A 12578-nucleotide genomic window follows, 5' to 3' on the forward strand; every position below is an offset into this window, starting at 1 on the left:
TTTCAGGCGAGACAGGCATGGGATAGGACTCCTAAGTTTTGATTGCAAAAGATGGTAACCAGAGGGGCTTCTGGGAAGGGCTTGCCTAGAAGGGCAGGAAGAGAAAAGAAGCAGGGCCGGCTGATTTCCAGGCCCTGGATTAGGGTGGAGGTGGCCATGAGGCATCTAAAACTGTGCCCATCCTTCCCTAATCCTGCAGGAGGGGAGGGTCCTGCCCCTCTGCAGGCCTTTCCCTTAGAGATCTCTAAAAGGCCTAAGTTAACCATCAGTTTCAGGGGTTCTAAAGAGAAAGCTGGCAGTTTCTGTGCTAAAAATGTGTGCCCATGCCGTGTGGGAAGCAGGCCAGGCCAAAACCCTTAGCACTCTCCTTCACCTGCTTCTTCTCAGCTTTAGGCCTTACCTCTTCTTTGTCACCACCATGCCCAATATTTCCCATGTTCTTCTCCAACCCCTCCTTATGCCTCAGGGACCAGACACCGATGCACCAGAGACCACACTTCCACCCTGGATTTTATTGAGTTATGGTAGTGTTCTTGAGCTGGCTCACATGCATGTGGTCAGCTGGGGCCTAGGGTGGCTCTTTGCAAAGCTGAGGTGTGAGTGAGCTAAGGAAGCTAGGCAGGGCAGGACAGGGCCCTTTTAGTCTTCTCAAGCCTTGGGCCAAGTTCTTGGCAATGCTAGTCTCTCTGGCATGATTAGGGATATTATCAGAGAAACATCTCTCGGGAGCACATCTGGACACCCATTCTTTGCTTCAGATGCATCCATTCCCCCACCCCCAATTCAACTCTTGACCCATTACGAGACCTTTTTACCTTTTACCAGGATTTCTTTGTGCAGGAAAGCTGACTTGGAAATGTGGGAAGGTGGGAGGGAGGGGCAATAAGAGGGACCCTAGGAAGCAGATCTGCTTGTCTGGGTGCCTACAGTGAAGAGCCCTTGAGGCAAGTACCCCAGGCCTGGAAGAAACCATGCACTGCAGGTCCTCCCTTCTCTGGGAATTCAAAGCAAGGAACAGAAGCAAACTGAAACCCCTTGTCACTTTACCCACCTTCTGGCAGTCTCTAGATAATGATCTAAGGAAATAGCTTATATTTATAATTAGAGGTTAATTTGGAGAATATACACTATTTACAAGGAGCAGGGAAGGTGGGGGACTACTGGGCACAGGCGCAGTTTGGGGGGGGGTTCCTAATCTCTTTCACCCTTTCTTTTGCTGTTCTCACCCTTCAGCTCCTAGCAGGGAGAGTGAGGAGTCAGATTTTCTTGGGGAGCATCAGGTGGCCCAGGGACCAGTCACCAGGCCCTCGCGGCTTGCAGAGGGCCCAGTGGTGGCCACGGCGTGACATCTGCCTTGGCATAAGCAGGCAAAGTGGAGCTAGAGGAGCAGACGGTCCCTGCCTGCTGTCCTCACTCAGAGGGCTGGGATGGCCCAGGTGCATGAGCTCCTGGAAGTGCGGAGGGCTTGGGCAGCAAGGGTAAGGTCAGGCCTCTACCGCAGCTCGGGAATGAACTGAGCCCAGTTGATGCTGTCAGGGCCCAGAGGGTCCTCCTCCAGGCCAGGGAAGCTGATGTCCAGGAGGACCTTGCTGAGGCTGTCATTCATTGTGTCCAGAACCAGGCCTTCCGTCAGAGAACGGTTGGCTGAAAGGCTGGCAACCTGTGACCCGGGGGAGCCCGGCTTGGGGACTTCCGTATCTGAGGGGGAAGGGCTGCTGAAGGGGTCAGAGGTGAGGTCAAAGGGCTCTGAATTGAGGAGCTCTCGGGGTGAGTCAAAGAGTGGGATACTTTTCAGTGGGGTGGTACTAAAATCCGTTAGCCCCAGGGAATCAGGCGGGGGGCCAAAGGCAGCCGGGGGGGCTTGTACCGGACTGAAATCCAGGCCCCCTACTTTGGCTGGGGGTGTGAGCCTCCAGGATTCAGGGGTCACGGGGAGGGCAGACTTGCTCGGGGTGGAGGATATGGGCGGTGTCTCCTTAATGGGTGTCTTAAAGGGTCCTCCCTCCTCCTGGCAGGAGCCAAGCCGGGAGGTGGGCTCGGAGGACACTGCAGGCAAAGCGAGCTCTGTGGCTTGCTGGGAAGCCCCGGGGCCCTCGGAGAAGAGTAGCTCAGGCTCATCCAGACAGGGAGGCAAGAGGTGCTGTTTTCTGCGAGACCGACTCATCTCCCGTCCCTCCCTGCGTTTGATCACGAGCATTTCTGAGACACACCGGGCTGGGGACTTGAGCCCGCTGTAGGACTTCTTGGGCCTCGGGGTGGGAGAGTGGGATGAACCCTCCCAGGAGTGCGACAGTTCCTCTTTGACAGACGGGCATGGTGAAGGCCACTCCTCCAAGGGCGGGCTCTCTACTTTGATGGGTCTCCCCAAGAGTGGCGTTTCCTCCCCGGGCTGGATTTCTTCCTCCTTGATGGACTGAACTGGAAGCAGAGGAGACAGCCTTTCTCCAAGCAGGAATTTGTCCTCTTGCACAGGCCCTGCGGTGGGCAGAGGGGCTACCCCATCATCAGCTAGCAGCACCTGCAAGTGAAGCAGGGATACGGTGAGACAGAGCTCTCCAGGCCTTGAGATTCAACCCGGTCACCAGGCGGGACACAAGATCCTGGCTAAAGCAAGCCACATGCTGGTGCTGTTCCTCTTTTTTGTCTTTTTAAATTTTACAAACTATTAAATAGGAGAATATAGGATGAAGGCGGTGGTTCAATTCCGGGGAGTAAAAGAGCATTTAATATGGTGCTGGTATAATTAGTACCCATTGGAGAGAAAATAAAATTGGATGCCTGTTTCATACCATGTACAAAGACTTAAATAGAAGAAGTAAAACCATACAAATCCTGAAAGAGAATCTAGGAGACTACATGTACAATCTGAGGGTGGGTGCGACCTTCTTAAGCAAGACTGGAAACCCAGAAGCTGTAAAAGAGAAGAGAGACATATTTGACTACATAAAAACTTAAAATCTTACTGTGGCAAGAGATTCCATAAACAAAGAAACAAACAACAGAAGTAAAAGAAGTATCTTCAGCATAAAAGACTGAAGTTAGTATTTTAATAACAAAGAATTTTCACATATTATCAAAACCCCATAGAAAGATGGGCCAAGCCCATAAATAAGTATCTGATAGTGAACAATTCCAAGTGACCCAACATAATAAGAAGGTACTCACACTTACCGATAAGCAACGAAAGATAAAATGAAACAAGGAGATATCATTTATATATAGCAGATGGGCAAATATTTAAAAGACTATACCGACTGCTGGCAAAGATACAGGTCTTGTCATATATTGCTGGTAGAAATGTAAAATACTGTATATGATTTTGGAAACCAATATCTAGCAATATTTAATAAAATTGGTAACACATTTCCACTCAGGAATTTCGTGTCTGGTTTTCTATCCCATGGAAATACAAGCACTTGTAAGAAAGATACTTGCAAGGATATTTCCTGCAGTGTTGTTCATAGGGCAAAAAAAAACTAGAAGCAAAATGTACCCATAAAAGTGGAATGGCTGGAAAATTTTTGGCATAACCACACAGTGGAATGTTAGGTGGCCATTAAAAAACAATGAATTAGAGCCAATGCCAAATGAATTGGAAGAATTTCCATGTGGCAGAAAAGTGCAACGAGATCCCGTTTTTAATGTTCTGCGTGTTGTATGTGCCTATATAAAATGGCTATGGCAAGATGTATGTATGGTACACTAAGAGCATGGATAAGTTATAAAAGCAAGCATACTAAATTGTCAACAGGGGGGGATGTCAGCAGGGGGGATGTGGATGAAGAAAAAAAGACTGCATTAAAACAAGAACAGTATATGTGCTACAGTCATATGGATACATTTAGGTAAAATGACTTATGGTAGTATGTATAATTTTATGTATATTTAAAAAGTATTTTTTAAATAAAAAAAAAATAGGGGCACCTGCGTGGCTCAGTTGGTGGAGTCTGACTCTTGATTTCAGGTCAGGTCACGATCTCACAGTTTGTGAGATCAAGCCCTGAGTCAGGCTCCACGCTGACAGCACAGAGCCTGCTTGGGATCCTCAGTCTCCCTCTCTCTCTGTTCCTCCCACGCTCACACATGCATACTCTCTCTCTCAAAAAAAAGTTAAAAAAATAAAAAAACAAAAACAAAACTAAAGCAAAGCCAAGTCTCTCTGAACTCCAGAGCCCATGCTGTTGCCATCTCAGTGGAGGAGGCAGGGAGGGCCTTTTCTTCTGCTCTATTAAAGGAGAGCTCTTGCTCACAAATCCTTCTCTATGTCCACACTTGATAGCCCATCAAGATATGGCTCCTCACCTTCTCCTGAAACTAGACCACTGATGCTCAGCCAGGGGCCATATCTGCACTCTTCCGCTCCCTATGGGATATTTGGCAGTGTCCAGACACATTTTAGTGGGAAGAGACACGGGGTGCTGCTAAAGATCCCTCAGCACACAGGACCACGCCTGTCCACCCCCAACAAAGAATGATCCATCCCTAAATGTCAATAGTACCAAGGACGAAAACCCGACCCAATCACTCTGCTGTTACTAGGTATAAACTGGCATCTCCTGCCTCCATGGCACTGCCAATTAGAATGCTCTTGCTACACCTGTTTATCCAAATGTACGTCTTTCTAAAACCTACTTCCTTTGTGAACTCTTCCTTACCCATCCCAGCCCATCTATCATAATCCCCCTGGTCTGAATTCTTATAAACTCATTAGGTATTCATGGGTCTTCTGACACCACTCATATTGTAATCCAAGTTCTTTTTTAGCTCTTCTAATGCTCTTGAATTTTCCTTTGTATTTATGCCTTGTCTACCCATATCGATTTATAAACTTCTCAAGGAACACTTAGCAGAGTGTTTTGCAAACTAGAGGTCCAACACTTTTAATTGACTGCGGTCTCTCCTTGGAGAAAAACCGAAGCCACTCACCTTGGGGGCAATACGGACCCGCTTGCTATGGCGGGCAAGCTCTGAGCTCATGAGTGAAGCTGCCAGGGGCAATGGCACCTTTACTGAGGGCTGCAACACCAGCGACTGGTTCACCGGGAACTGGATAGGTACCAGGTATGAGCTGACCCGTGGCAGCAGTGGTTTCATCTTCCGCCCTAAGAGGAAACAGGGGAGATCAGGAGCAGGGGTCCAGGGATAAACCCCTTCTCAATCCCAGGAGCTTTGCTCTCCTTCTCTGGGCTCAGACTCAAAACACGCCCCCAGAGCAAGGACTAGCCTGATGCCCACTCTCCCATACTAACGTGCGCCCAGTGGGAGTTCAGTTTTGATGGTCACGTTCCGGCGGAGCTCAGGATTGGGTCGTTTCTGCTGCTGCTTGTGGCAGATGGGGAGAGAAAGAAACCTGGGTTAATAAGGCAGGGGGAGAAGCCAGGAGAACCCACCAGCTGCTCTGGGACTGTGCACCGAGCTAACCGATGGCCCAGAAAGAAAAGGCCGTCTGGGGCAGATGCAGGTGAGCACTGTCTCCAAAGCCTGGTTAGTGGGAAGAGGTGGACGGCACACAGATCTATGATGGCAGGACAGTCCTACCACCTCATCTGGGTGTCCTCACCACCCCCGGGGGATGCTAACGCGTGTTGTTCTAGGAGCGACAAAGAAAAGCCAGGTAGAAAAGGAAGAGAGAAAACTGCCACCTGCCAGGCCCATGCCATGCACTTGTGGTTGCCATCTTGCACGAAGCCCGTGGCATGTCCTGCTGCCACACCCTGCTCTGCTCAGTGAATCTTCGTCATGCCCAGAGCGTGGGGTGCGGGGAGGGGAGGGAAGTGGGCAGAAGCTGGTGGGGGAATGAGGTGGCGGTATAAATTTCCTTACTCCCAGAAGCTCAGGGGTGCTCTGCCTTCAGGGCTGGAAGTCACACAGCCCCAGGCTCCCTTCCCCTGTCCACTAAAGTCATGCTGAGCAGTGAAAGGAAAACAAGGCCAAGCCCCGAGCCAGGAGGAAAAGAATCTTACTGATTCCAAGTGCTCAGGCGATTGTGGAGACCCTGGGTCCAGTGGCTGGTGGCGGTGAGGCATTGTGGGAAAGAAATGAAATGAAGTTACCACCAGCGTGGCCAATCTGACCAGGTCGGGAAAAACAGCTATTTCTGTTTGATGCTGAGGGCCACCCGGGACAACTTCCCCTCCCAGGAGAACAGTTACAGCTGATAGCGGCCTTATGGGCACCCTGAAATACCCAAACAATCATTTCTGAAAAGAGGTTCTGATGGCTCAATTTCTGGTCTCCAGGCTAAAGAAGGGCTCTTTTAAAATGGTTTTCCAGACTTTCTCTGTAAGAATCACCCAAGATGCCTGTTAAAAATATGTATTCCTGGCCCCGTTCCAGACCCACTGAGTCAGAAGCCCCCAGGGAGGGACCTGGGAAGCTGTATTTTTTTAACAGGCGGCAGGCAATTCTTATCCGCAAGGCAGTTAGGGAAACACTGCCCAGAGTAGTCCTCTGTTTGGATCAAAGCGGTCTCCTCCACGGCCTGGTCTGGCACAGAAGTGTGTCATTTGGTATCTGTCAACTGTACTGAATTCAGCTAGTTTTATACAGCTCATCTCTGGGCTGGCTGGCTTTTAACTCGGCCCTGGCCGGGTAAGATCATCACAAGGAGGACTTGTTTCCTTTTGAGATGGATATTATGATGACCAACTCTGGCCCTACTGAGATGAAGCCAGGACACTCACCTTAAATACCTGGTCCAATGTCAAATAGCGATTGGCACTGGGGTGGATAGTCCAAAAGGAGACTTTGCCATTGGCAGATGTCTCCCGAACAAACATGTCATGGAGAGAAAGGTTGTGGCGGATGGAATTCTGGAAGGAGAGAAAGACAACTAGTTACCAGCTATTTCAGCTTCTGAATTATCACCTTTGATGTTTCCTGAGGCTGAAAGCAGCCTCAGGCCTCCCCCACTGTGGCCAGCAGGATCCTCATGATCTCGCCTATTGGCGACTCTCTCCCCTGCTGCTCCACACTGCAGAGCTGGCAAGCTGGGCCGTCAAGCCATCAGTCCACAAAGCCATCAGCTGGTGATAAAGGAAAGAACTGGATGGCTGTCAGCAGCAAGGAAAGGGTATGGAGGCTATGAAGCAATCAGTAGCAAGATAGGTAAGTAAAGCAACTAAGAAACTAGGAAATTTCTTTGAGGTAAGACAGTGCAGTTAAGAATTCTGTGGAGGAAACAAAACAAAAAACCCTTGCTTGGAGTTGCCCACCTGTCAGAAAATCAACACTGTAGCTCTGACAGTGTGGAGTGAGCTACAGCAACTCCAAAGGACCTCAGTGTTCCCATAAGTACAATGAAGAGAAAGTCCCTGCCTTCTGGAGATGACATGTGACATTATAGGAGGTGAATCTCAGGTCATGAGGCTCAAAGACAGCATTTTTTCATTGCTACTTAGTCACTCCAGCTGCCTTTCAATGTAGCGCAAACGTAGGCTTAGTGTTACACTGGAGAGACTCCATTTAGGTAGGGACCAATGAAGTGCTTTGCAGAGCTGTTGTTGACCATTTTTTGCCTGGATTCAGCAGGATCAAGTCACAGTCTAAAAGATACAATTGTTTATAATTCCAGCTTCCTTTGCAGTTAACTGCTTCCTCAGAGTACCAGACACAGAACTGCTGCACATCTGCGTAGACAAACTGTGGGGTCAGAGTGACCTTGACTTTGGTTGCTATGGATTGTCATGGGTTGTTATGTACCTTCCAGCCTGGCTTGGCAATGTGCTTAAAATAGGGGAAGTGGTCCTCAATCCAAGTATAGATGTCTTTCAAGGTCATGCGTTTCCTCTCGGTGCTATTGATGGCGAATTGTATCATGGCCATGTAAGAATACGGTGGCCGCTCAGACACAGAGTCCTGCCAGGAAGTTGATGCTCCCGGGGGCTCCTCAACCTGAGGGTTATGAGAAGCCAAAGGCAAGGAGAAAAAGGAATGACATGGAAGAGTTCATAAGACCTCCCCGGGGCCCCTTAAGAACATTCCCTAGAGAAAACTTTAACCTGCAGAATTATACTAGAAACCAACTCATCTGAGACCACTATTCCATAGAATCAAATTTTAGGATTAGGAACGGTAGCGATGTCCCTAGACAATGTGGAGCCATTTCTCTGTCACTGTTCATTTTGTCGAATATACTGTCCAATAATAAGTGGAAGTCCAGTACCCATCTTTCAGACCTGGGGGGGGGGTCAGGAGACCAAGGTCTTCGTCTGCATTCTACTAATGTGATGTGAATAAAACTGTCTCTTTTCAGTGTTTCTATGAGAGACATATTCCCAAGAGCATGGGATAGACAAACGTCTGCAAAACACACATCTGGCTAAGTCTTAGGCAAAGAGCTGATCATTTACATTTTAAAAAACGGAGCTCTAACTTTAGAAAGTGAACAAGTTTGAAGCAAACAGCTGAGTTTTTACTTATGCACACATCCATGCAAATTTTCACTTTCATAAAGGTTGTTGAATGAATGATTTAAGGATGTATGCAACAATGTGGTAACTGTGAAAAACAAGCCTGGGCCAAATCAAATTTGATTGCTGGGGAAGTATTTAAAATTCACACCTCACTCACTTTATTTGCTATTTACTGTATCTTCTAATAAATCTATCTTGTTAAAAATGCTCCATTCCTTTCATGCTGTTGGGGGTGTCTCTTTAAAGTTCAAGTGGCTTTCCACACTAAGATCTCTTCATCATTTCCTGAATACGTACTAAGTACCTGCTAAGGGCAGAGTACTAAACTTCATGTTAATGGAATACAGAGTGAGCCAGGGGAATCTGCCCTCAAGGAAATTTCAGAGACCGGGCAAAAAAAAAAAAAAAAAAGATTCCAGGCAGAAAGGTAGGTAGCTCAAAAGTTATGCAGAATCACAGTAAGTGAAATGCTAATACCGGAACCTGGAAATTCTCCTCCACAGGCCACTTGATCCATTTCCCTTCTTAGAAATTTTCTGCACTGGCCCTGACTTCCCTAGTGAGTGACAGAACTGTTCACCTTTACCTGACTCTGCTCCAGGTGACGATTCTCCTTTTCCTCCGTCTCTTGCTTGATGCTGCTGGAGCCCAGTCCATCAGAACTCACCTTTCTGAGCCACTGGATGTTGGTCAAGCTGTTGTCGAGAGTGCAGCCTGCTGCCTCACCGCCAGCTAGAGGGGAAACAATCCGAGATGCCACTTAGCTGCCCGGTCCAGTGCCTGGCAGGCCCACTGAAATCGGTGGTTAGGGAGCAGCTCTCTAAGACCTCTACCCTTAGGGACAGGGAACACATGCTCAATCTAATGTGGCCCTCAGATACTCTGCCCTATTATGGATTTCAGGAGAAATTCAGGAGCATTGCTCAAGCTGCATTTCAGTGAGCCTTACAATCAGTCAAGGTAACCTTACAAAAGAGTTACTGGGTATTGGCACAAAGAAAGTCACTTTTCTTCCTCATGCTTCAGTTTTCTCCTTTATTAAAATGGAGAAAGATTCTTATTTCCTTATATGGTCAATGAGAAAGATAAGTAGAAAAAATAAACATCCTTTTCTAATATGAAGTAGTAGAAATGCTAAATTATACTTGGGGCACTTTTGATGGCGCCCAAAGGATCTGGGTCAAGGATTCGAGATGAAGAAAGACAAGACGCTCCCCTGGTTCAGGCTAGGTGCCTGTTAGGTATCAACGTGATGGACTGCGGTCCTTGCTACCAGAAAGGAAAGGCTGGGCTCCTCACTCCTTTGCCTTGCAGGCCACATACCACAGCTCTCCCATCTCTGCCCAGGTAGGGCTCCAGGTGGTCTAGGTAGATTCACATCCCCAGTTGCAGGCTTTGGTCCCAGGGTCTCAGTGACCACTTCTGTCCTCCTGGGATCATTGCTGGATTGGGCTTGAGGCTGGTGTCCTGAAGGGTGCGTGGGGGCTCCCCCAAAGCTGATGAGGATGAATTTGTTGGGCCCACTGCTGCCACTCTCTTTTCCTTTGGCGGTCAATGCTGTGATGATGCTCTGGATATTGGCATTGTTAGGGATGGCCACCACTTGGGTGTTGGGCATGGTGGGGTGGTTAATAATCTTGATCCCAGCTGGAAACTTGCAAGAGCTGGACTCTGCCGCCTCCTTGGAGGCTTGACCAGGCTCTTGCTGGGCAGGGGGCCTCTTAAGTTCCTCTCCTGATGTTTCACCTGGGGCATTCTGAACAGGAAGGGGCAGCCTCCGTCTTTTCAGAATCAGTGGCCGATGGGGGCTGGTTTTCATTATGAATCTGTGCTTTCACTCTCCATTGAGAATCACAAGTATAGACCCTGGAAAGTGCAAGGAACAGCAGGATGTCAGAGATTTGTTAGACTGAGAAGGAGGTTCTGTTAGAGAAAGGCGTTTTCCTCTTTCCATGACGAAAAACATGAGCCCATGTGCCCAGGTTAATGATCTCTGGGCCTCATAAAGACCTCAGACAACGAGGAGATGAGTTGTACGACAAAACAAGGCTAAAACTGAAGCATTTCAAAAGGGGAAAATGGGATTGGGTTGAATGTAGGTCAACATGGCCAAAAGTCTTCTGGAAGCTTAAGAATGTTTGGCTACAGAAATGAGTGGGACAGTTACAAAAATGTGGAAGTTTCTATCACTGCCTCCTATAATACAGATCACTTGTAGCGACTGTAGGGACAAGAATGCTGGAATAGGAGGACATTGGCAATTTTAGGAGTCCTGACAAAACTCTGCTCCCATAATCTATTTTAGGGTTGATAAAGCTGGTATATGTTTATAGCATCTTAGTTATAAATAAAAGGATCAGTGCCCATAGAGGAAAGGAGGGGAAGCGAGGGGAGGGGAGGGGAGGGGAGGGGAGAGAAAGGCAGATTGTAATCTTGCTCTCATGCCATCACCTCCTTCACAAAATCTCAAGACGAAACTGCTCTATTCAAGGCCCATGGTGTTATTCATTTCCCAGGCCATTATCCTTGCATTGATAAAAAGTTCATCTTTCTTTCACAATTTACAATTTATTTATTTATTTATTTATTGTACTTTTATTTTTTATTGAGATAGAATTGACACATATTAGTTTCAGGTGCACAACATAATGATTCGATATTTGTGTGTATTCTGAAATGATCACCACAGTAAGTCTAGTTAACATCCATCACCACACACAGTTACAATTTTTTTTCTTGTGATGAGAAATTTTAAGGTCTACTCTCTTAGCAACTTTCAAATATACAATATAGTATTATTAAGTATATAACCACCGTGTTGTACCAATTTACAAATTATTTATATAGTGACATTTTAGTACTTGCATGTGCTTATTCATATTTTAACTTTCAAAGCATGTTACTGTATTGCTTAATTTCTCTTCCAGAACTAAGACTATAATCCATTATCTCCTGACCAATAGAATGCGCTATCATCAATATGCCAAGGTGATTTCGCAATGTTAAGGAAAATAGATAGATACACAGGATACTCTGCTATCATGTAACATTGTGCAATCCTATTTAGAGGCACTTTGACAGAGGAATGGGTTGTTTTAGGACATCTATCTCCCTGAAAATGACTGTGACACCCCTATGACATTTGCTGTCTGCTTAGAGCTCATAGGCCCTCTCCGCTCTGCCCCCCTCCCTTTCCTTTATAACCAGGTTTCCTCTACTTTAAAATCTCAGTTTTACTTCTACCTCCTATCTCTTCAGGCCTCCCTCTCCCCCCTGCCAAACAGTAGATACTATTATTCCTTCCCCATCCCCAAAAGATATCTTCCTGGTCTAAGGCTTAATTTTGCCTCCTACTCTCTGACCAGTCTTTTCTTATCATTGCCAACACTTTATCTAACCTAGGGGACTTCCAGAGTGACCCCTCCGACACCACTGCCCATCCGGACCAGAGAAATCTTGCAGGTTCTCACGATCCAGGAGAAGGGCCCTGGAAAAGGGTGGAGCGGAGGCAGTGTTGCTTAGTGGTGAGAGCGCCTGGAGCAGGGGAGGGTGTGGACAGGTTTGTCTTTGACTTAATGCAGAATAAAGCCAGTCTTCATCCCAGCCAGTCTGCCTAGAAAGGTAGACCACCCCAGCAGCCCTCTCAAGGTTGTGGGCAGGGTGCAGAGGTCAAACTTCCAGGGAAGGCCAAAAGGTGCTTTGAGAAAGGAGTGAGGACTAGGCCAGGAGGTTGGATGCAGAAAAAGTTTGCACCCTCTCTCAGCCCTGGTTTCCGTGTGGCCCCAAACCTCCACTCGGGTCGCGTGCCCTGCTGCTAGTCCCCCTGACCTCGGCGCCCGGGCCCGGGCTCCCTGCCTCTGCCCGGGCCGGGCCTCAGACTCCATTCCTTCGCCCCCCGCTCACCTCCCGACTGCAGCAGCCGCCGCTGCTGGGCTGTGGCTCCAAGGGCGGGCTCCGGGCTCCTCCAACCTGGGGGCCGAGCCAGGGGCCCGGACAGGGACTCGCGCCAGGCCGGCCGGGTCCCCGGCGGTGCGGGAGGGGTGGGGAATCCCGGGGGATCCCGGGAGGGGAGGGGTCCCGGGCCGGGGGGCCGGGGGTGGGGTCGGGCACCGGAGCTTTCAGTTTGTTCCGCTGTTTGAAATTGGCGCCGGCGGAGCGTTGCGG

At 48.3% G+C, this 12578-nt stretch overlaps 1 protein-coding gene across 3 annotated transcripts; it reads right to left on the bottom strand.

The window, feature by feature from the left end:
* Positions 1-492: 492 nt before the first annotated feature.
* Positions 493-12550, bottom strand: FOXM1 (forkhead box M1). Of its 3 annotated transcripts, none has more exons than XM_049624875.1 (9): positions 12318-12550; positions 9738-10280; positions 9001-9146; positions 7702-7893; positions 6684-6812; positions 5964-6008; positions 5250-5319; positions 4927-5102; positions 493-2518 (listed from the first exon to the last, which is right to left on the bottom strand). In XM_049624875.1, exons 2-9 carry the CDS (start codon positions 10231-10233, stop codon positions 1493-1495), a joined length of 2280 nt encoding a protein of 759 aa, XP_049480832.1. In that variant the 5' UTR covers positions 10234-10280; positions 12318-12550; the 3' UTR covers positions 493-1492. The 3 variants fall into 3 exon arrangements, with proteins under 3 accessions (XP_049480832.1, XP_049480831.1, XP_049480833.1); XM_049624874.1 differs by having other exon boundaries at positions 5250-5322; XM_049624876.1 differs by lacking the exon at positions 5964-6008.
* Positions 12551-12578: the final 28 nt, after the last annotated feature.

This window comes from Panthera uncia, chromosome B4 (genome assembly GCF_023721935.1).
Source record: "Panthera uncia isolate 11264 chromosome B4, Puncia_PCG_1.0, whole genome shotgun sequence".
In the NCBI taxonomy this organism is placed as follows: Eukaryota; Metazoa; Chordata; class Mammalia; order Carnivora; family Felidae; genus Panthera; species Panthera uncia.